The following is a 22,951-nucleotide window of genomic DNA, read 5'->3' as shown; positions in this document are numbered from 1 at the left end:
TACTATGGTTAGGAGCCATGTTAGGTGTTTAGTTTGGATATGAGGGTTAACTGAATTAACACAAAAGGTATGCATCATTACCCACGTTTGGGTTGGTTGCTTGAGGTTAGAAAGGTTAAATCCCCCCCAGTGGGATGGCGTTGGCATGATATTCACACCCAGTGCTGTCAGTCTGTGCTCTGCTCGCTATGGATATCATCTAAGTCAGTGGAAGTTTCTTCAAGATTACTAATCTCTTTATTTGCCATTTTTTCCCTTGAAACTCTTAAGAAATGGCTTTGTATTGCTTAAAACTAGTTTCAAACAGATTTAGATTTGATTCTGAAGAAATCATAAGGGGGAGGGAGGGATACAGTGGCATATGACTTGGCACATAAGTAGGCAAAAGAAGTGAGAGAACCTCCACTACCCAAATTTTCGAAGGCTACTCCAATATGGTTTTTCTATTTTTTTTTAATTCTCAGAAATTCTCCCATTTTTTTAGAATTCAGTTTTTCCTACCGGCATCATGGTAGCATCGTCGAACATTTTTTTTACCCTGTGTGGCTGCGACATCACCTTCTGATTTAAAGCCATTTGCTGTTAATTAAATTCAAGATGAAACAAAATGACCAAAATGGGTTTCCTGCTGGTTCTAGGATTTATTTTAGAAACGGAATGAGTACTAAAATCCATTTGGGAGGTTTCTCCCTTTTGCCAATTTAATATTTTTACTGGTCTGACTCCTTTTGGTCTTTGCTTAAATGTGTGAACCCGGTGATGCGTGAGCATTTGTCTTTGATTTCCGTAGGTTGGATGATATGAAAGGGCACCCAAGAGCAGTGTCCCAGCCTTTCAGGTACTGTTCCTGAGGTGAATTTCTAGTAGCTTGTAAATAAATGCTCCCCTTTAGATACATTTCCCAACCCTGAAACTGGTGAAAACAAATTGCACACAGCTTTTCACTTTTTAAGTCCCTTCCTTTCTGTTCCGGATTGTTACACTACACCTTATTTTTAATGCTCACCATGAAGGGGATTTTTGTTTTCCTGAGGTGCCCGTAGGTGTGGCTGCGGTAGTCACGTCAGTGTCGTCTGTGCTTCCGGCACGTTCTAGGGTCTCTAAGAAACTATGCTTGCTCAGCAACGTGCCTTTTAATCCAGTGACTGATTTTGCCTTGAGGTTTTAACATTTCTGTTAAAACCCTTAGTTTTACATGTGTTTGCTCTTTGTTTTCTAGTTTTGTTGCCTTCCCCATCCTCCATCTGAAGAGGAAACATTAGTGTTTCTCTCTGGAAAAATGTCCCCCAAACAGTCCCAGGGTGGTTTCAAGGTCCCAGTGGTACCAGAGTGCGGTGTAGGGCTTGGTGAGGGCCATGGACATGTTTGCCAAGACTGTTGATGAGATAGGGGTGGAAAGCTGAGTCACCCCTCACCTCTGGTTCTTATTCAGCCCAATGTTTTAGGGTTGTTTTGTGCGGGCAGTTCTAAGAGGACTCAGACTTCTCCAGAAACTTGAGCTGCTTTCTTGTACCACTTTTCCAATTCGTGTTTTAGAGGCAAACCATGTACTTAAAATGTTTGGGGGGAGGATGATGAAGGAAAGAATCTTATAGGAAAGTAAGCAAGCTTATAGGAAAACAAGGTCCGGGTGCATTAAATGGTTTGTTTAGGTTAAAACAGGGTTGGTATTAAAACTGTGACTGGGACCTGGCTGTCCAGGTTTGAGTCCATTTTCCCTCAAACATTAGTGAATATCCTCTCTGAGTCTGGCACTGGACTAGCCACTGGGAATAGAAATGAAAGACAGTCCTTTGCCCTCAATGGAGCTTATATCAAGGGAAATAGACAAATACCAGACAATGAAATATGGCGAAAGGGCTATGATTTACAGGGATGCTTACCCTGCCTGGGAATTCAGTGAAGGCTTGCTTTATAGGGTACCAGCTGATCGGACCAGCAAAGGATAAGCAATGGGAATGAGGCAGATGGAGGTGGAGGGGAGGTGAGGAGAGGAAAGGATGCTCTGGGAGGAAAAACAGCATTTGTAGGCTGGACACAGGTGTGAATGCAGTCCATTCAGGCCACTCAGAACAGTTTGTGTCGCTGGAGTAGAGGTGTCTAGTGGGAAAGCGTGGGTAGAAAGGACCTGCTCACAAAGGCTAATGCCAGATTTTGGAGGGTTTCATAAGTACAGCCAAGGAGCTCAGGCTTCCTGGGCACCGAGGAAAGATTAAATGGCTTAAACAGCGGAGCGACATAATTAAATATTTCAGATTCCACCAGAAGCTTTTCAGAATTTGAATTTTAAGGAATAAGATTATAAGATGTTGCTAGTAGTCAAGAGGAAGGAGTAGTGACGGCCTCACCTGGGGCAGTTGCAGAGTGGAGAGAAGAGCCAGATTTAAAATAGAAAGAAGTACACTCTAAGGACATGTGAAGAATGAACGCTGCCATCGAAGAAGGGAGGCGACCAAGCATGGCAAGATCATGGTTAAGGACAGGACTGTGGAGCCTGGATTTGAATCCCAGCTCTGTCCCTTGCTTACTGAGTGACTTTGGATGAGGAGCTTTTCCTTTGTGGCTCCGTTTCCTCACTTGCAAAGTGGGGTTTGCAATCTTAGCTACTTCATAGGGTTGTTGTGAGGACGAGCTGAATTACCATCTGTAAGGTTCGCAGAAGAGAGAACTGTCACTGTTACCGTGACCTGCTGTGATCTCTTTAATGTTATTAGTTCACCCTGTCTTAGGTGATTGCTGAATATTAAGGTGACACCGCTTTTGTGTGACATTTTGCCCCTTTTTCTCCACCAAGATTGACTTCATCCCCACAAGGATCTGCAACTACTTTGAAGACCTCAAAAGTGGCTTTGTCCCCTTCAGCGACGGCCAAGAGGATAAACAGAGGTTCTTTGTCCTCAGGTGCCAGTGTAAGAAGGTAATTTTCTCTACTTCTCAGATACCAGTGGGAGGTAAAGGGAGTCTGCAGCAGACAATGAGTTTGGCTGAAGTTTGCCAGAGGAGGGGATCAGGGAGAAGGGGAGAAATCACAGAAGGCTCTGTGACCCTCCGGGGCTTCTGTTCCTGTCTCACGTGGTGGGGGACAGGGCCGTGGAGGGAGTGCTGTATGGCATCCCTTTCTATAGTGAAGCTCCAGCTTGCCTAACGTGGAAATTGGAGTTCCGTGGCACAGACTAACGATATGTGGTATGGTCATTTCTCCTGCGATGGGTAGGGACATTAGAATGAGTACGTGTAAGGTAAATCTTACACTTAATCTTACTACTTTTTACTCTCCTGTTATACAGCCCTTTTCATTTACCCTCTACCTCAGGACACATAGAGCCCCCAGATGTTCTATCTCTTAACCACTCAGTCAGAGTGGTTAAGCCAGCTTCTTGGGTCTTAATTCACTGCTCAGACAGGAAGTTAACATGTATAACTCAAGGCCCCATATGATATTGTCACCAAGAGCAATAAAGAAGCCATTCTGTTGCCATTTGCATTGATCAGAACTGTCTGCATCCCATTCCCCTCATGTCCTAATTATGTGTTCTAGAAACATGAACTCTGCATGAGTATACATCGTTGTCTATGTCCCCCCCACCTGTGTTTTCCATTCAGCTTTTCCATAACCTCCCGGCTAGCCAGTTCTCTAGGGAACTTGAACGCTGCAACACAGGAGCCAGAGAACAAAAAGGCCTCCTCGTCCTCCAAGGCGGGTTTCATAGCCAGCCCGCTCACCAGCCTCTTGAACGGCAGCAACCAGCCGCCTGCCAGAAATTACCCTGAGCTCAACAACAACCAGTACAGCAGAAGCAGCAGCAGCAGTGGGAGCCCCCTGAGCAGCCAGCCGAGCCCCCACGGCGTCAAGACGGAGGAGCACCCCGCCCTCCTCCGGCCCTCCTACACCGGCCTCTCTTCTTCCTCAGCGAGATTCCTGAGCCGTTCAATCCCCGTAAGTTCGCAGACACCACCTCTTGGTCCTCAGAACCCTGAACGCAACTTCTGTGCCTTGCCTTCCCAGCCAAGGCTGCCGCCCAAGAAATTTAATAGCGCCAAGGAAGCCTTCTGAGCGATGCCTTCCCTCTGTGCTGTGAAACTGTCCATGCACGTCCATTCTGCTGGCTCCTCTTCAAGTAAATGCCAAGTTTCAACTGGGGTTTCTTCCTTCCTTCTTTTTGTCCTCCTCCTCCCACTCCTCTTTAGGTGATTTCTCTTCGAAGGGGAACAGCTTTTATTCCCTTCATCATGGACACTGTTGACTCAAGTTACTTTTCAGTTAAGGTTGCAAATCACTCTGCATATCCGGTGCTGAGCCAGGCTCTGATTCAGATAACAGACGGTATTGGCTTTGGTTGTGGTGGTATTAGGAATCGTCCCTTCTCCGCATCATGTGTTCATGAATGAATTTTGGAGTATTTAAATGTGGAAGGTGCCGAATGAACAGGATCTTCTCAGAACTAACTGTTAGGCCCCTGAATATGTCACGTCCTGCAGGGAACTGACCCTGCAGAATTAACGACGTGGCAAACGGGAGGTGTTGGTAAAGAAGGCTTATAGGTCGGTATCTAGGAGGGAGGAGAGGGGAAGGCAGAGTACGATGGAAGATGTTTGGAATTAGCCATCAGTCTTCTAGAGACAGGACGAAAGATCGCCAAACACTTTCTCCCTATGAGCTCAGTATTTAGGTTGCCGAGCCCCGCCTTTTAACCAGAAATCCCTGTTAGGTCAAATCTTGTGGTTCACCCGCTCTATGAATCATTTTAATCACATATTTTGATTGCCTCAAAGGGAATTGAGATCTATGGGAATGTGAGTTTTGATTTTAGAGAACAAGGACGAAATGGGAAGGAGAAATTGATCTCACAAATCAAAGAAATGTTTATCAGAGTGATTCCAGTCAGGGCACAAGCCAGCTCCAGTGTCCTGGGAGGGCTGGGACTCCTCAGCCATTGTCCAGGGAGAGGCTGATTTCTGCAGGGGAGCAGGGGGAGGGTAGCATGCCTTTCCTGGGGAATCTTAGCCCCATGGGAATAGTTAGCGAGACCCACTTTCCTTAGATGGTAGTTTAGGGACCCCCTTTTCTAACACGAGGATGCAGTGCACGCACCTGTGCGTTGGGTGGACTGATGACCACTCCCATCCCCACCTCAGCCTCTTTTCAGAGGTTTTTTTTTTCTCTCTTCTATGCACACGCAGTCCTTCCTGGCACATACAGTTGACCCTTGAGCAACACAGGCTTGAACTGCAAGGGTCCACTTATACACAGATTTCTTTCAATAAATACGGTGCAGTAAGTGTGTCTTCTCTTTCTTATGATTTTCCAAAGAACATTTCCTTTTCTCTAGTTTACTTTATTGTGAGAATACAGTATCTAATACATATATTAATTGTTGATGTTCTTGCTAAGGCTTCTGGTCAACAGTAGGTTATTAGTAGTTAAGTTTTGGGGGAGTCAAAAGTTAGGTGCTGATTTTTGACTACGCGGGAGCTGACACCCCTAACCCATGCATTGTTCAAGGGTCAGCTGTATAATTTTCCCCATAAGATTTTATTCCCCATGATTTTTTCAGCATTATTTTAGATTCCTGTATAGATCAGGGCCCCAAGCAACTGCCAGCCCACTCCTCCCCTTAATTTGCCTCTGATCTCACTATGTTATGGGTATAAGTATATCAGTAAAACTTAAATCTTAGTAATTAAGGGGTTAGATGGAAAATGATAGGTATTTACCTTTTCGTAAGAAGGTTTACAAGTCCCGTGCTTCCCAGCGGGAGTTGAATTGTCAGTATTTTCATATACCGATTGTGGGTCAGCCTCATTTTTAGACCAGAGTACAGATCTGTTCATTTTCGGAACAAGTGTTACACGTACAGATATACAGATAGTTACATAAATATCTTGCCGACTTCATGGCTAAAGAGTTAGTGAAGTCTGCATTTGCAGCCGAATACCAGAAGCATTAGGAGCTTGACAAAGAATACCATTCTACTTTCTCTGGATCTCAGTTTTCCTCTTGGCTAGTTGCAGTACGGGGGTGTTCTTTAGATGATTGTTGATCCCCCCCATATTTATATAATTTAGTTTTGGTGTCGTTCCATATTCTGTTATCTGTCTTCACCTCTCCTCCTTCTCCTCATCCCTCTCCTGGCCTGAATAGAGTGATTTTCCAATAATTAAATTTAAAGTAATAGTCTGTGTGGGCAGCTGCTGCTGTTCCCCTCTTCTGCCTCTTAAATTTGTCATCTTATTGTAAAGAGAAGCATTTATAAATGGAATTGCCAGCACGACAACATTTTCCTCCTTCTCACCCTCCCGGGAAGGAAGAAGCAGCAGGTCTCTTAGAGCTGACTTTCGCTCCTTTATCTTTGCCTAGAAAACCTCTGTGGGAGGAAAGGCTCCTAAGTCCTACCCCTGCTAGCTTGGTGGTAGAAAGTCTCAATTTAGATGGAAATTCCCATGTTATGTGGAATAAAGTATCGGTCCAATACAGCTTTTCTGATCATGGGTTTTTTATCTAAAGAAGGTGGTCCTTCTCTCCAGAGCTTCCTAAGCTGCGAGGCGTACACCCCTGAAGAACGAGGAATAACTCACTCGACAGAACTGTGTTCAAGTCCTTGGGTAGGAAATGAAGTCTGTACAGCAGTATCCTCCCAGCACCTTTAAGAAAGACCCAGAAACTCCTGGGGGATGAGGGTGACGTGTGTTTAGGGGGAGTCTAATATTTTAGAAGCTGCAATTAGCATCTCTTTTGAAAGCTGCAATTGCTCTCTCACTTTATGCAGCAGTTCAGCCCCCAGAAAAATGTAAAAATGATTTCCTTGTTCTGTCATTAAATGCTTTAACACAGAAAACAAGAGCAAATGTTAAGGAATTCTTGTGACAGAAAGCCAAGAAACCACCCGATTTTATTTTTATTTATTTGGCCTCTTCTGTGAGCCTCAAGGTTTCTCCTGCCCAGCGCAATGCGCAAAGTTTCATTTTTATTAACCCACTTATTGTTAAAAAAAAAAAAATCAGTTTTCCCTCCCTGACATTCAGAGGAGTTTTCAAATGCATAAGAAATGAGGGACGTGTGATTATGGTGTGGGTGGGGTGGAAGTATTTTATTAAATTGAAATTACTTGAGGTATCTGTCTTGAATATTTGCTCTGTTTTATTTTTAAGAGACTTGCCCCTGAACTGCTATTCATCTCCGCTGTCCTTAACTGACCCCGAAGTCTGGCTTAGGTCGTGATGCCTTCCCCATAAGCTCTTTATACCCTGCCTTGGTCTTCATCAATACTCTTCTCGCTCTGCATTTTAATCATCTGTGCACTTATCTGTGCCACCACTAGACTGTAAGCTCTGTAGGGCAGGGACCGTGCCTCTGTTTTCTATGCCGCAGTTGTATGCTGTGTGCATAGCATGCGGTAGGCACTGGCTAAGTATTTCTTGAACGGTTATATGAATGGTTGGGTGTTTAAATGAGTCCACTCATTTATTATTGCCTCCATTTTAAAGATAAAGAATTTAAGGGTTTGGGGGCGCCTGGGTGGCACAGCGGTTAAGCGTCTGCCTTCGGCTCAGGGCGTGATCCCAGCGTTCTGGGATCGAGCCCCACATCAGGCTCCTCCGCTATGAGCCTGCTTCTTCCTCTCCCATTCCCCCTGCTTATGTTCCCTCTCTCGCTGGCTGTCTCTATCTCTGTCGAATAAATAAATAAAATCTTTAAAAAGAAAAAAAGAATTTAAGGGTTTGAGAGGTTAAATATTTTGGCCTAGGCCTAGACTGTACCACAAATATGTAGCAGAGGCCTAATTTGCAGCTAGGTCAGTTTGACTCCAAAAAGCATACTCTTTTGATTACATTGTGTCATACATATACTGTGGTAGGTGTTTAAAACTGATAGCTAGGCACCTGGGTGGCGCAGTCGTTAAGCGTCTGCCTTTGGCTCAGCGATCCTGGCGTTCCGGGATCGAGTCCCACATCAGGCTCCTCCGCTGGGAGCCTGCTTCTTCCTCTCCCACTCCCCTGCTGTGTTCCCTCTCTCGCTGGCTGTCTCTCTGTCACATAAATAAATAAAATCTTAAAAAAAAGGGGATAGCGAAAGGATATCTCATTTTTTCAGGAGAGGTCAGGGAAAGATGTGAAGAAGGGATAACCCTTTAGCTGGGCTTTGGAGGGTGACTAGGAGCCTGCTGGGAATCTAGTGATGAAAATAGGAAGAAGAGAAATGGCCATTGCAGGCAACGGGAGCCATAAGACCAGAAGTGCAGCTTCGTACTGTAGTAAGACTCCTGGGTTCTGAAGACAGGTAGACCTGGGTTCAAATTTTCTCTCTTGCCACTTCCTTGTGGTGAGTACTTTGGCGAGTTGTTTAACCTCGCTGAGCCTCAGTAAAATGGGAATAATGGGAATGATAATAATCAGGGGCAGATCTGGGTTTTGGACACCCTGAAGCTTACACAATTTGGTGGGACCCATGTTTAAGATAAAGAAGGCAAAATAGGAATTTTTGTAAATTTTATACAACATAGGGCTGTGTACTTTGAAAGGAGTTTATGTGACTGTGGGGCCTTGAAGCTTATGGGGTAGTGATCGTAATATCTTTGTACTAGGCTGGTTGTGATGATTAACTGAGGAGATAAATCATATGAAGTAGTTTGCCCAGTTGCTTACGGATGGTGCTCAATAATTGCTAGCCGTTATTGTTTTAAGAGTGCTCCCGTGTAGCTGAAGCCAGGGGAGGTCACCTGTAGATGAGGCTGGAAGGTTAAGCTGAAGCCAAACCGGGAAGCGCACTGTGAGCTTTCAGAATCTTGTCAGCAGAGTGACTTGATCAGAAATGTTCCGATGACGATAATTCTGGCAGTCGTGTGCAGAACAGCTCTTGGTAGAAACCCTGAGGGCAGGGAGACTGGTTTGAGCCCTATCTGCTGCCCTCCGTCCCTGCCTCACCGGGTGTCCCTGCGTAATCGCTATGCTTGTTCAACCATTATTGCGTGTTTTACTACTCACAATAGTAGTGATGCTATCAAATAATCATATATGACCAACAAATCCACCATATATTTATTATTAATTTTTAAATTATATTTTATTTTTGTAAGTGGAAACTTAACTACCCAAAGGAAAACGATGGTACTTAGTAAACATCTTTTTTTTAAAACAGTGAGCTTTTTGAGGAGTTGTAAAGTAATGTGCTTTGCTATAAAATATATATATATGTATAGAGTCAGGTTGGTTACAAAGAATTTTTTGTCACTTCAGTGTCATAGGGTCACATTAATCTTAGCTATATGGACTAGCCTTTTGGAATGAGCTCTTATACTGAGCTGTAGGGTCTGTAAATATAAATAAGGTAAGCGGCTCTATAATGAGGTTCTTCTGAAAGCTGCTTTGGGCATCACCTATTAAAATCTTTTTTGTGATTTTATTACTCTTCCTAAGCAGTAGCGTCTCTTAAGCTTCATTTCTCATTCTTACATACTGGTCTTTGGACGTTCCCAGAGATATTCTCACGGTGATGTTGTAGCTTATATTGCTGAGGCCCTTCATTGTCTCTTGGAATTTTCCCATTTTCCTCTATTCTGCCGTTTTTCATCTTTGTTGTTGTGTTAGCCTCACTGATGATCTTCCTCCCTCAGTCTCTTAATTAATTCATACTGTAAGTAGGGACACAAGCTCTTTCTGTGAAGGGCCGGATAGTCATTGTGTTGGCTTTGTGTCCCAACTCTTCAACTCAATACATAAACAAATGGTGTGGTTGTGTCTCAGTGAAACTTTATTTACAAAAACAGGTGGTGGGCTGGATTTGGCCCCTGGGCTGTGGTTTGCCAAGCCCCCTTTAAAGCACTGCCAGGTAAGAGAGAACTGATCTCATCATTTTACTTACTTGTTCAAAAGTGACCAGGATCCCCTCGTGCTAGAACATTAATCCTGAATTCTTTCACTGAGCTCTCAGGCCCTCCGGTCCCCTTATCTTATCATTGTACCTCATTTACCCTGCTTGTCCCCGAATGTGGGTTCCCTTGTCCCCGACCCCCCCTATTCTTGTTATTGCCCACCTCTTGGCCTTTGGAAAGCCCTTTCTTGAAAGCCCCCTGCCCTCTTTACCAATTTCTCATTTTTAAAGAGATATACTACCTTCCATCTACTCTCTGAAGCTTTCCTCCAGAAACTGAACCCACCCAATGTTTTCCTTTTGAACCTCTGTTCCTACCCATGATGCATATTAGTACTTTATCAGTATGCGTGGCTGTTGTTACATACCTGGGCGTCTATTTGTTTACCATTGTCCGTATATATGAGACTTGCCTCCAACTTTTAAACTTTCTTTGTGTGTCGACATGCAAAGTTTCATAAAGTTCTTTTATATTTTATGCTTTCTAACATAGTACTAGATACAGAAAGAAATTAAAAATATTCCTTTGGTTTACAGTGGAAAGGAGATTTGAAATGAACTATTGTGTGTGTACTTCCTGTTTTACCCTAGTGTTCTCCTTACGCCACAGTTGAAATTGGCTTGAACGCAGCTTCCTGCATGGGGGGGTGCAGCCTAGTCTGCTCTTTGGTTCCGAAGACCCTGTGGATGGGTTCTCTATCGCAAATTTATTTATATTTTGGTAATCATAAGGCAACTTTATTTTTGTCTCCCGTATTATTTTTGTCCCTTTGCATTTATTTGTTGGCTGTGGTTCTTCTTTTTCATCGACGTGTAGTCGACACGATGTTACGTTAGTTTCAGGTGTACAACGGTGATTCAACATCTCTATGCGTTATGCCGTGCTCGCCACAAGGGTAGCTCCATCTGTCACCATACGATACTATTACAGTACCATCCACTATTTTCCTATGTTGTACTTTTCATCCCTGTGACTTGCTCATTCTATAACTGGAAGCCTGTATCTCCCACACCCCTTCTCCCATTTTGCCCATCCCTCATCTCCCTACTCTGGCAACCACCAGTTTGTTCTGTGTGTTCTCTATCTCAAATTTGACCAGAACAACCTTGGTAGCCTGTGAATAGGTTAAGTTCTTCTGTGTTCTGGCATTAATCAGGGGGAAAAAAAAAAAAAAATATATATATATATATATATATATATATACACACACGCACATATATAAAATAATATGTTATATATATAAAATAATGTTATATATATATAAAATAATGTTATATATATATATTTCAGGAATTACTGATTCTTAGAGTAGGACTTGGAATAAGATGGAAATATTAGATCGAGCTTGGTAAAATACCCAGTTTGGTGAGAATCTGAGTGATGGGCATGTGTACGAAAGCTTGCTTCATTTTCACTTCAGAGTGGTGTTTGTGTGACGGGGATGAGCTACTGATTGGTTGTTTGAACATCCATTCCCAATAAAATGCTTCCACTTTCCAATGAGATGTTGATGTTAATAGCTTTCCTTAATTTAAACTTGCTGTCTTTCCCCGCTGCCTGTTCCCCATTCTAAAAACTGTCATCCTGTCCTGATTTTAAATATAATCTTGAATCACAAAGCTTAAAGATTGAATATTGTATTTAATACTAAGGGTTAGTACCAGCTTTCTAACCTTGTATGTTTAAGTTGCTGTGGTTTTCCCCTCTCCTCTCTGTGTTGTGGCATTACCTTAAATTTGATGGAATTTTCGGCTAAGGGATGTTAATTGTATCAAGAACGTGAGCTCTGTCTTTGAACCGCATCTTTGGCCTTTATTCAGCATTGGTATTCTTTTGTTTCCATTCCGAGGGGACTTGAGAATGTTACTTCACAAAGCATCAAATTGTTTTGAGGTCAGCATGGTTCAGGTGGTGCCTTTAAATTTGCATATAAGCTCTTAGGTACACACAGTGTTTGCAGGTAGAGCTAAGGAGAATTTCCGATTCCAGGGTTAAATAGTGGTTTACGTTAATTTGCTGTACAAAGCCTGTCAGCTGTGTTTGACTCTCCATTTGAAAGGACTCTTTCAAATACAGAACTTGCTTTAATCTCAAGTACATTGGAATTTTTAATTGCCTTGGTTGTTCAACTTAATTTGACACCTTCTTATTTACATGTTACCAGTTACACTGCTAAGTCAATAGAAAATCTTGCTCTATTTATTTATTTGGCCAGGAGCAAAAGAACTTTTTGCTATACTATATATGTATAAAGACTTGTCCAATTAAAAAAATTATCTAATATGTATATGAGCGTCTACCATGAGCGCAGTATTGTTTTAGTGGAGGAAGGTAAGACAGAGACGTATAAGGCCTTGTCTCCCACCAAACGGAAAGCTCCATGAGGGCATCTTCTGGCTTAATTGACCATCTGCCCTTGTTTTTCTGGTCCCTTCTATCTGGCTTTGCCCTGCTACCAGAATCTGCTTAAAATACGAGTTTCCTAATGTCATCCTTTGCTTAAAAAGCTTCTGTGGTTGAAGAACAAAACCAATTATTCGAAGATTTATCTCTTTTCCCTGAAGTTCTACAGTCTCACCGTAATATACCTAGATGTGGACTCGGTATAGTTTATCCTTTTGGGCCTCAGTGTGTGCTTTGAATCTCAGGGCCGATGGCTTGTTCAATGACCAATGTTCTTAGGCATTATCTTCTTGGATATTACCTGCCTTTCCCCTGCTTCTCCTTTTGTAATACCCCCTAGACTTACGTTCAGTCTGTCCTCAGTATTTCTTACCTTCTGTTTTATATTTTTTTAATTCCCGTTGCTCTGGTTGTGTTCTGATTGAATTCCTCCTGCTATTTTCCAACCCACTAATTCTCTTTTAACTGTGTCCATTCTGGAATGTATCCCCAACCTGTTGACCTTTTGATTTCAATGGCTATGTCTTTTATTCCCAGCATTTATAATTCATTCTTTATGGCAGGCATCTGTTTTTATTTGGACCTGCCTATTTTTGTTTCATAATTTTTTGTCCTTTTTGGAGTATTCTTCATGTTTTCACCTTGAGAGCTAGAGAGCACAAGCAGGGGGGAGTGGCAGAGAGAGTGGGAGAAGCAGGCTCCCTGCTGAGCAGAGAGCCCCACATGGGGCTTAACCCAGGGCCCTGGGATCATGACCTGAGCTGAAGACAGATGCTTTACTGACTGAGCCACCCAGATGCCCACAATGTCTCCTTTATGTCCAAACTCGGGGCAGGAGAGGCGACTCCCCATTCTGGTGAGAGTCTCTCCCACAGGCTGCTCTCTTTAAGGCCAGATCAGATGATCTCCTTCTTAGTCTTTCTACAGCATTTGACAATGTCAAGCACCCTTTTTGCCTATTATTTTTTGTCTCCTTTCGGTTTTAGAATGCTCTTTTCCCATTTCTTTTCCTCCCTCCCCTTTAAGCTAATACCTGTCTGTCTTCCTCTGCCCACTCCTTCAGGATTTTCCCAAGTCTCTGACCCTGGCCTACTTTTGTGTCTGGGTAATCGTCTCCTGGGCATTGAATCTACACGTCTAACTTCTTACGTGCATTACTTGGGACAGAACTCACACTCCTCCTATCGCCTGCTCCTCCTTTCATTTCCTGGCTTAGTAACTGTCATCCAAGCTAGAAATCTGGAATCCTCTTTGACACTACTGCTGCCTTTCCCCCTGCACATCCAGCCACTCAGTCCTAACAGACATCCCTCTGAGATGTCTGGTTTGTTCTTCCATTCTCATCACTGTTGCCCTAATTGAGGTCTTCGTGGACTATCGGAATAGCCCTTTATTTTTTTATTTATTTTTTTTTCATGCAATATCTGTGCATTTTTCTTTTCTTTTTTTAAATTTTTTTTTAATTATATTATGTTAGTCACCATATAGTACATCCCTGGTTTCGGAATAGCCCTTTATTTATTTTTTTTTTTAATGATTTTTTATTATATTATGTTAGTCACCATACAGTACATCCCCGGTTTCCGATGTAAGGCTCGATGATTCATTAGTTGTGTATAATACCCAGTGCACCATGCAATACGTGCCCTCCTTACTACCCATCACCGGTCTATCCCATTCCCCCACCCCCCTCCCCTCTGAAGTCCTCAGTTTGTTTCTCATAGTCCATAGTCTCTCATGTTTCATTCCCCCTTCTGATTACCCCCCCTTTCTTTATCCCTTTCTTCCCCTACCGATCATCCTAGTTCTTATGTTCCATAGATGAGAGAAATCATATGATAGTTGTCTTTCTCTGCTTGACTTATTTCACTTAGCATTATCTCCTCCAGTGCCGTCCATGTTGCAGCAAATGTTGAGAACTCGTTCTTTCTGATAGCTGAGTAATATTCCATTGTGTATATGGACCACAACTTCTAAATCCAGTCATCTGTTGAAGGGCATCTCGGCTCCTTCCACGATTTAGCTATTGTGGACATTGCTGCTATGAACATTGGGGTGCATATGGCCCTTCTCTTCACTACGTCTGTATCTTTGGGGTAAACACCCAGTAGTGCAATGGCTGGATCATAGGGTAGCTCAATTTTTAACTTTTTAAGGGACCTCCACACTGTTTTCGGAATAGCCCTTTAAATTTTCTTCCTGCCTTAAGTGTCTCTCGCCTTTAATCTCTTCTCTATATTGCTGCCGGTGTTAGATTTTAAGAGACAGGTGATTAAACCGTTCCTGTGTTCCGAATTGTTTATTGTCTCCCCTGTGCCTGTGGGGTCCCGTCTGGATCCTGTGGCTTGCCACTCGGAGCCCTTCCGCAGCAGACCGTGTGCCTCCCCCACGTCTCTCCAGCAGCTCCGCCCGGCTCGCTGACGGCCGCCCTGCAGGAGCGCCGGGTCCTGCCTCGTGTCCAAACCTCACGCGTGCGGTTCACTCTGCGTTTCCTCCCTCCTTCCTTATAATTCCTGGCCTGGCTCCACAGGCATCTTTTTGAAGCATCTTTTTGTGACCCATCCTTCTCGACTCTGGTGGGACTTTGTTTACACCCCCCCCACCTCCTCGTTGCTCTCATATTCTAGTTAAGCTGTATGTGATTCTCTCTTCCCTCTGCTGGCTTTTAAGCTTCTTGGAGGCATCTTTGTTGTCTCAGGTTCCAAAGTATAGTGAGTGCCTAATAAATATTTATCGAGCTAGAAGTTGGATAATATATCTAGGACCCTGAATGCGAAGCCAAGAGCTAAGGTGCTTAGGAGCCCATTAGCACCGTTAGCACAGGAAGCGCCAACAAAACGGAAAACAGGTTTTCAGCTTTCACTTTAATATACAGTCATCTGAGAGGGTTTTTTTTTTTTTTTCTTCTAGAAATGTGGCTTTACTAAAATACATTTTAACCAAGCTTGCATTGATATAATTTTGCTGTTCAAATGAACTGGCAGCGCTCACGAATTGTTGGCAGTCAAGTTGAATGTCAACAACAATCCGTCATCTAACAATTGAGCGTTTTGTGATTGTTGAAAAGCACAGATTAAGTTCACTCAGAAAAAAGAATCTATTAAAAGTTAGGTAAGAAGGTGAAAGAATATTTTATATAGCATTTTAATTAACCGAAATTGGCTCGTTAAATCTTGGGGTCCCTGAAATGCTTCGAGAACGGTACAGAAAAATGTTTACACCTCCTTCAAAGCTGAATTTATCAAAAAACCTTAGCCTTTTTGTGTTCATGTGATGCCAATAAAACCTTATCAGCAATGTTTCTCTACTAGTGTTACTGGAGAAGTATTATTATGTTAGCAAAGGCAAAAACTTTCAGTATTGTGAAACCACGTTTGTGGAAATGGGTATCAACGCACACATTTTGCGTGTTGGTAACCTGTAAGCAATACAAAAACTGGAAACTGTTTATTACAAAGCCATAAAAGAAACCCAGAGTATAGAAGCAATTATAGATGAACTTATTATTCCTCAGTATTTACTTTTTTCCCATTTGTTCATTAAAATTCAACACTGGAGTTCTATATTTTGCCAAACACATTTTTTTTCTTTTAATTATCTATGCCATGAAAACAAACCACTTTTTAAGGTGCTTTTTTCCTCTGTAGTTAGAACTCAAACCAAGGGTAGTTTTTCTTCCTTAAGGGACTCGGCAAGATGGGGAAATGCAGGAGACAAAAAGTCAGTGTGGCAAAAGCACATGGTGATTGTGTCAGGATTTTGACCTAGTACGAAACTAACACTCCAGGTCATAGGGCCATGTTCAAAATTATTTGAACATTAAGGCGTCATTCCATTCATTCGCTGGCAAGGACCTAAATTTTTCGTTATTCTTTACAGCTTGCTGTTTTTGATAGTCGATGTATAATTGCATTTATTAACAATCTTACAGTATTTATATCTATAATTATTAGACATTTTTCTACCGTGATTAGGTAACTGGGCTGTTTAAAAAAGAAACACCTCCAGAATAGCTAAATTTTTAAAGTCACTACCTACATCTGCCAAAACAGATTAGTAGCAAATTTCCAGAGCAGAACAAATTGTCTTGATCTCCTTACCTAACACTTTGTTTTATGTCAAATCTAACTGCTTTCAGGGAACAAGACTTCTTGATGGAAGCTTATATTTTGACATAAAAATTTTGGGGGCTGCAAGTGTAACGTAATTTTATCCTTATTTTGCAGGCTGAATATTGCTGTATTATTAATTTTATGGTATTCACACTATAAAAACACCATATATTCATGATAAACTGGATCTGGTCTTAACTCACCGTAATCCTGTTGAACTTACTGGCTCAGGAACTTGAATATTCTGTTTGAGAAATTATATATATATAAAAATAAGGGCTAACTTGTAAAATAATATTTACACCTCAGGTGCCACTTCCTTCATAACCATATCCGTTGTCATTCCTGAATGTTTGTAAAAATTTCAGATGCATTAGGTATTAATTCTTACTGTAGTGATAACCATTGGCCAAGCAGAATTAAAACTTTAATCCGAACACTTAAGCATGGGTATTTTTATAAAGAAAATTTCTTTTTAGCATATTCCTGAAAATTACTTTGGATTTGGTCCTAATAGGATTTTTCATTTTAAAATGTCTATATCTCCTTTATAGCATAATAAATATTGCTTTCTCTTTTTGTAATTTAATATTTCTTTTCTCACTCAGGATCATACCCTGCTTCTGGTTAGTATTTGTCTGTGTTAGGGTGATAGACAATATCCAGTTGACTATGCAGTGATCACAGGACAAAAGCTGAAGTGTCTTGAGGCATTATACTCCGGTGGCTAAGCATTGGGCTTTAAAAAGTCACACTGCTGAGCTCCACCACCCCCTCATCGTGTGACCTTGGGCAAAGTACTTCACTGCTGCATGCCTCAATCTCCTCATCTGTAAAATGAATTGCCTGGAGCATTTAATGAGTTAATGCCTACAAAATGGTTAGAACTGTGCCTGGTATATAGGAAGTACTCAATAAGTATCACAGAATAATGGACCTCTTCAGTCATATATCTAGTTTATTAAGAATTCCGGATAGTGGTACTTTAATCTATTTTCTGAATAATAAAATCAATAGCAAGAATGATATTGTTTATGGAGTACAAAATACATTTGCATCTTCGCCGTAAAAATTAGTAATGCTAATAGATGGCTATTGTGTTTTCTGGGAGATTTATTAGAAACTTTAGGATACAGTTAACAGATAAGCCAGAGGCTCTTGGTACAGCCCCATCATGGAAGCATGTGAAATCTACATGTCACTGTCATCCCACATGACTGCTTCCCCAGTGAAGAGGCCTTGAAATATTAGTTATGTTTTTTTCAAGTGAATATGTCTCCTAGTCTCTAACAATTCTTTCTTCCCTAACTCCACTTCCATTAAGGTTTTTGTTTTTGATTGAAAATGAAAGGTAGTGAATTTGTTACGAAACGCTGATGTCGGAATAATTTGTTAAGCCCTTTTACTGATCTGTTATTTCCTTTAACATTCTTTACACCATGTAAAGAAACCATGGAAGAACTTTGGTATCTTATTTTTATCCCCCAGTGCCAAATGTATACTATTGCTCTTTAATAATTATGTGTCGAATGAATTAACCAGCATGACAGAAGGTCCATTCTTCAGCCAAATCACGTCTGTATTTGTTTGCAGAGGACCCGGAGCCAGTTAGGCAACAATAAGGGAGCACACTGGGTGGGTGGGTGGCAAAGGAAAGCAGCAGGGATTGTGAGAAACTGTTATCTGTAGGTTGGATTAAACAGCAGCCAGAGTTTGTGACCTCTGCTGTGTGTAAGGAAAGGCTTCTGCCAGAGGCAAATATGAATATATACTTCATAGGAATGATGGACATCCCTAAAATTATTCTTGACTATTTCTGTTGTCCAGTTCCATGGGCATCATGATTCCATAAAATAAATAAAGATAGGTACCCACACATATTGACCCCCTATATATTAATGCATATTAAAAATCCTTTACCTGGAAGAAATGTTAGTAAAGGCCACTTGCCTGGTATCGTTCATTTGCTCTATCTCTGTCTATTGAGAATCGATGGAACTTCAGGGGTGCTTGCAAAAACAACTCTGTTCTAAATTTACTGCAATCTGAGGAGCTACATAGTTTCTGTTAGTGGAAACACGAATAAGTTTTCTAATTGGAACAAAAGCAGCATTTAACTAGTCCTACGAAAGCACTGGCCAGCGTAGAGCTTGCACGCCTCTCAGTCTTGCTGCTGGAGAGACCCTATGGCCCTGCCCTCCTTGCCTACTTGCCAGACTTCAGAAGAAACTGGGAAAAAGCAGCTAGAAAAGTCATAGTCTACTTCTAATTGTTAGGATGGCAACGGATGGGCCTACAAATTAAATGTACGTGGGCTTGAAGGCATTAGACCGGTTTTACTGGACTTTCCGTTTTACCTCTGAGGCTCTCCGTGAGTGCAGGTGTACTTGTATGACAGTACCCTACTTCTTGATCGTCTCCCCTGTTCTGAAGGCTTGGCATAAACCACATTCTGCAGTGAGAAAGTCGACCTGACAACCTTTTTCATTCTTCCTAACATTTCCATTCTCCCTCTTCGCATTTCACCTCTTCCTGGAAACCTGCAGCCTCAGGAACCACAGCCCTCCCCGAGTCTTCCCTTCCCACTCCTCACCTCACGCTTTGCTTGTGGACAGTGTTCCTGTCACCCTACGCACATGATGCACGTTATTGAACATTGACACCTTTGCCTTCTCACTTCGTGTTTGTGTGACGGTGTGGGCTTTCGCCGTTTGTGGGCAGGCTGCTAACTTTTTGACTCACAGCATTGATAGATACTTAGTAAATGGCTGCCCACAGGGTATAAATCCACTGGGATTGTGAAGCATGAGAGTGAACAGAAAGAGTTTGAATCTTTTTGCAGATGATTTGCCCAACAGACAGATTCTCTTTACTAAAACGCCTACGATCAGCAAAATGGACTAGTCTCAGAATTGAGAAGACCTATGAATACCACGCTGCAGATCAGTTTGGAAAAGAATGGTTGGGGGAGGAGAAAAGGACATTTGGTAGCAAATCAAGTAAACCTTGCTGTTCTGAGGTGTTCGATTAGAATTGTGCAAAAGAATTTGTTCGTGTTCAGACTCTTTGTGTTCCTTCTTTTTAACTGCTGTTTGCTGCCCCAAAATAAGTATCTGGCAAATTTTTTGCCAGACCTAGCTTTATCTTCTCCTGGTTAATATCTGTTATCAGTGCATTCTTGATTACACGTCCCCACCATATTCCTTTTATATGATTATCTAATATGATGTGGGAGGGATTTGCACTGTTTACTTTTCTCAAAAGCTGCCCACCATTTATTATGTTATGACTGCAAGATTCTTCTGCACAAATGCTTTGGGTCTTAAGCTTGGATTTCAAAGCTAGTAGTGCTCTGTGTCCCCCTAAAAGGAAAGGACGTGTAAGCTGTTTATTAAATTCAAGCATTCTTAAGGAATTTATTTAAATGACGGCTAATTCTACTGCGTTAAAAGCACTAACAGTTGATACGCATTGGATTCAATAAAAAAGTATATATAATCTTAAGGTATTTTCTAAGAAACTTCAATTTAGTTACAGATGTCATTTAATATTTTTGAGTCAAACTCAGTATTATTGCACAAAAGCTTAGAAGTAAGTTTGGTGCCACCTACCAATTTGCAAATAACAGTTAATTTTTAACTGCCGCGAAAAAATTGTAAGCCTTTTAAAATACGGTTTTCTTGCAAACATGTCACGTAATTGAATATCTTATTCTTAGCAAATGCTTTGGTTTTTTTTTTTTTTCTTATCCTTTTCTATTTTCTTCTTAGTTTATCTCATTGATCTTTTATGTAATAGACGCAAACTGCCTTGTGTTCAAGGAGGAAGCTGCAGGGTGTACTACCAGTTTTGTATGTGATGGACTTTAACCTGGGTTTCTGTCTCTCCCCCACACAGTCCCTTCAGTCTGAATATGTTCATTACTAAGGCCCCGCCACTCCGGTGAAAGCGCTCGGCTCTTAGACACAAGGTCTGCGTCTGGACGAGCAATGTAGAGAGAGCAGCCGCTTGTCGGAGGAGTCTTTCTGCCTTCTTACCTTAAATTAAGGAGAGCGCTAACATAAGACCTTCGAGAGACTTGAAACCAGAAAACTCTGGCTAACGACTACTCGAAATGCACTGAAACTAGGTTTATGGAGCTGTCAACACTTTTTAAGACAGTCGCAATGTTGAATTTGGTATTTTGAAAGGTTATTTTTAATGTATTTCCGTAATACATTTGTTATTACATTTATGTGTACAGTGTTACATTATGTATGTATTGTGAACTTTAAAAGACTATTTTGATAAAGTTATAAATATATAAAATAATGTAAAAACTAGACTATATTTTGACTTAGATTTTTCTTGCTGTTTGCTACCAAAAATTTGTACTTTGAATTTGTTTAGTATGGTTTTATCTACGATGAATACATAATTCCTCTTTATGAAGAAAAAGTAAGGGAGAAAGTTTTTAGAAAGTGATTTTTATGTTCCTACTCCGAACATGGCACATCAGTTCATTCTTTTGGGAAGTCAGTCTAATATGATGAGTTTATCCAAGCTGATCTCCGGTGAGAGGAGGATGGTCGGTTGATATGGCTTATTTAGGCCATTTCCTTTCCCTCTGTTTTTATTGCCAAGCCATTTCGTTTCGCATCCTTGTGGGGCTTTAGCCATACTTAACATCCAGTTGGAGATCAGCATTCACTGCCTGTTTCTCCTGAAAACGCAGCTTTTCTCTCTGTGAAATGACTCAACATTCCAAATGCCTGTATCTCTTTCCTCCTCTCACAAGAGCCCTTACCCCAGTTAGGACATTCCGCGTTTGGTACGAGGTTGTCGCCTGTGACCACACAGGGTCTGGCACCTGTTTTAAATCGATGAAGAGAGAAAACTGAAGAAGGATGCTGCTAAGTAGTTCTCTGTATCAAAGGAGATATGTTTGCAACAGATGAAAACCCCTAACACACAAGCTAGCGTATCAGCAGCCTGACAGGAGATCGAAGGGACTCCTTACAGGTGCCCACGGCCCATTTACTAAGTGTAATCTGTGTTTTGGCCCCAGAAGCCTGGAGGCTTCGTTTCTCTGGGCGGTTGGGGAGCCTTCAATGTTGATTGTTTTCCCTGCTGCTTCAGAACAGATTCCTCACACAGCGAAGTGGATCCATACGAAGTGCTCTACTCGCCACCGCGGAGTTATTTATAATCTGTTTATTAGGAGGGGGCATCTTGAGGCTGTTACATATGCTTCAGCAAACATCACGTTCGTGTTTTCCATTTTAAAAAGGCATTTGAATGACTGTTTGGCTCAGGTTCATGACTTAAACTTCGGTAACTGCAGTCCCAAATAATTGCACTAAAGCTGACGGGAAAAAATGAATTGTATGTTTTAGGAGTCAAAAATGAAAATAAGTGGAATTAAATTGTATACCTTTTCTAAAGCTGAAATAGTAAAATATTTTTATTATCAGTTGTAAAAAAAAAAGAAAGAAAAAAAGATTGGTTAGTTGTATAGGAAGATGATAGTATTTTTTAAAAATTATCAGTGAAAAGTAATTCAGATGACGTTTGCGAAGTGCGGAAAAGGGAACCGTGTTGACAGTTTTAGTTCTGTGAACACTAATGTGTGTGCAGCTATTGAAATGATTGTAAAATTGACTACTATTAAATTTCCATAATTATGTGTGTATATTCGTCATGTGTATCTACATGTGCATGTCTTAAAATTATTTGTACACATGTAGATACTTAGACAAACCAAGAAGTGTATGTATATAATATAGAAAGTATATAGCAAAGTAATTCTACTCCAAAAATAAAACTTGTTGACTTGTATTTTGTTATGAATAGTTTACCTTCCGAAAGATATTATGTTCTATTTTAAAGTGTAGAAGAATGTACTGCTAATAAATAATAAAAGTTTTATGCAATTTATGTTTTCCCTGACTTTTATAATTTGTATTTTGAGTTATCAACGTACTGAAGTCTCTTTGTAATTTTATATTTGGTGACTTTCAAGTGTCTCAAGCTCTCCATTCTGGATTTTTAGTTTATCTTTTATTCCCTTTCCAGGTTGTGGCCTTTTTTTTTGAAGTGTATGACAATGAGCACAAAGAAATCTTATACTTTGCCTTTCACACAAGTCAGATTATATCAGGCTCTTGTTGTCTTTCTCTCTCTCTCTTATTTTCCTTTCTGTTAATAAAACACTGATTGTGATGAGAATTTTGGGTCCTGCTTGGTCATTTATGACTATTGGATGATACACTGGTGATCAGTGCCTTTTGAGAAGAATGACCATTTTTCTTAAAGGAGAAATTATAGAAATAAATCAGATGGAACAAACCTCACCACTTGCACCCATGCTCTGAAGAGTCAGCTTGAGAAGAAGCTGCACTATTTATTGAAGATATTTTATGCATTAAACCGGATCTCTCTGGATTGTGATGTTTCAGAGGTTTTGCCTTTCTCTTTTGTCTTTCAAAAATTTTTTTTCAGAACACATAGGAAAGGGTGTGAGTGGGAAGGTAGTTTCACTTCTTGAGTTGAAAATCTGCCAATTAGCAGTTCTCACAACACTGCATG

At 41.2% G+C, this 22,951-nt stretch overlaps 1 protein-coding gene across 3 annotated transcripts in view; it reads left to right on the top strand.

Annotated features, from left to right (window-relative positions):
* The window catches only part of CDC14A (cell division cycle 14A), a 169,911-nt gene extending 147,320 nt beyond the window's left edge, over positions 1–22,591 (top strand). For 2 of the 3 annotated variants that reach the window (XM_040626988.1, XM_040626990.1), the window contains 2 exons: positions 2,795–2,917; positions 3,604–7,517. In XM_040626988.1, the coding sequence (XP_040482922.1) occupies positions 2,795–2,917; positions 3,604–4,054 (574 nt within the window). In that variant the 3' untranslated portion in view covers positions 4,055–7,517. Of the gene's footprint in view, positions 1–2,794; positions 2,918–3,603; positions 7,518–20,281 lie in introns of those variants that run through there. The other variant, XM_040626989.1, reaches the window with a different exon arrangement.
* The last annotated feature ends 360 nt before the right edge of the window (positions 22,592–22,951 follow it).

This window comes from Ursus maritimus, unplaced genomic scaffold (genome assembly GCF_017311325.1).
Source record: "Ursus maritimus isolate PB19 unplaced genomic scaffold, ASM1731132v1 scaffold_12, whole genome shotgun sequence".
Taxonomy (NCBI): Eukaryota; Metazoa; Chordata; class Mammalia; order Carnivora; family Ursidae; genus Ursus; species Ursus maritimus.
Note: the sequence above shows the minus strand (reverse complement) of the source record. Positions and strands in the feature narration are given on the sequence as shown.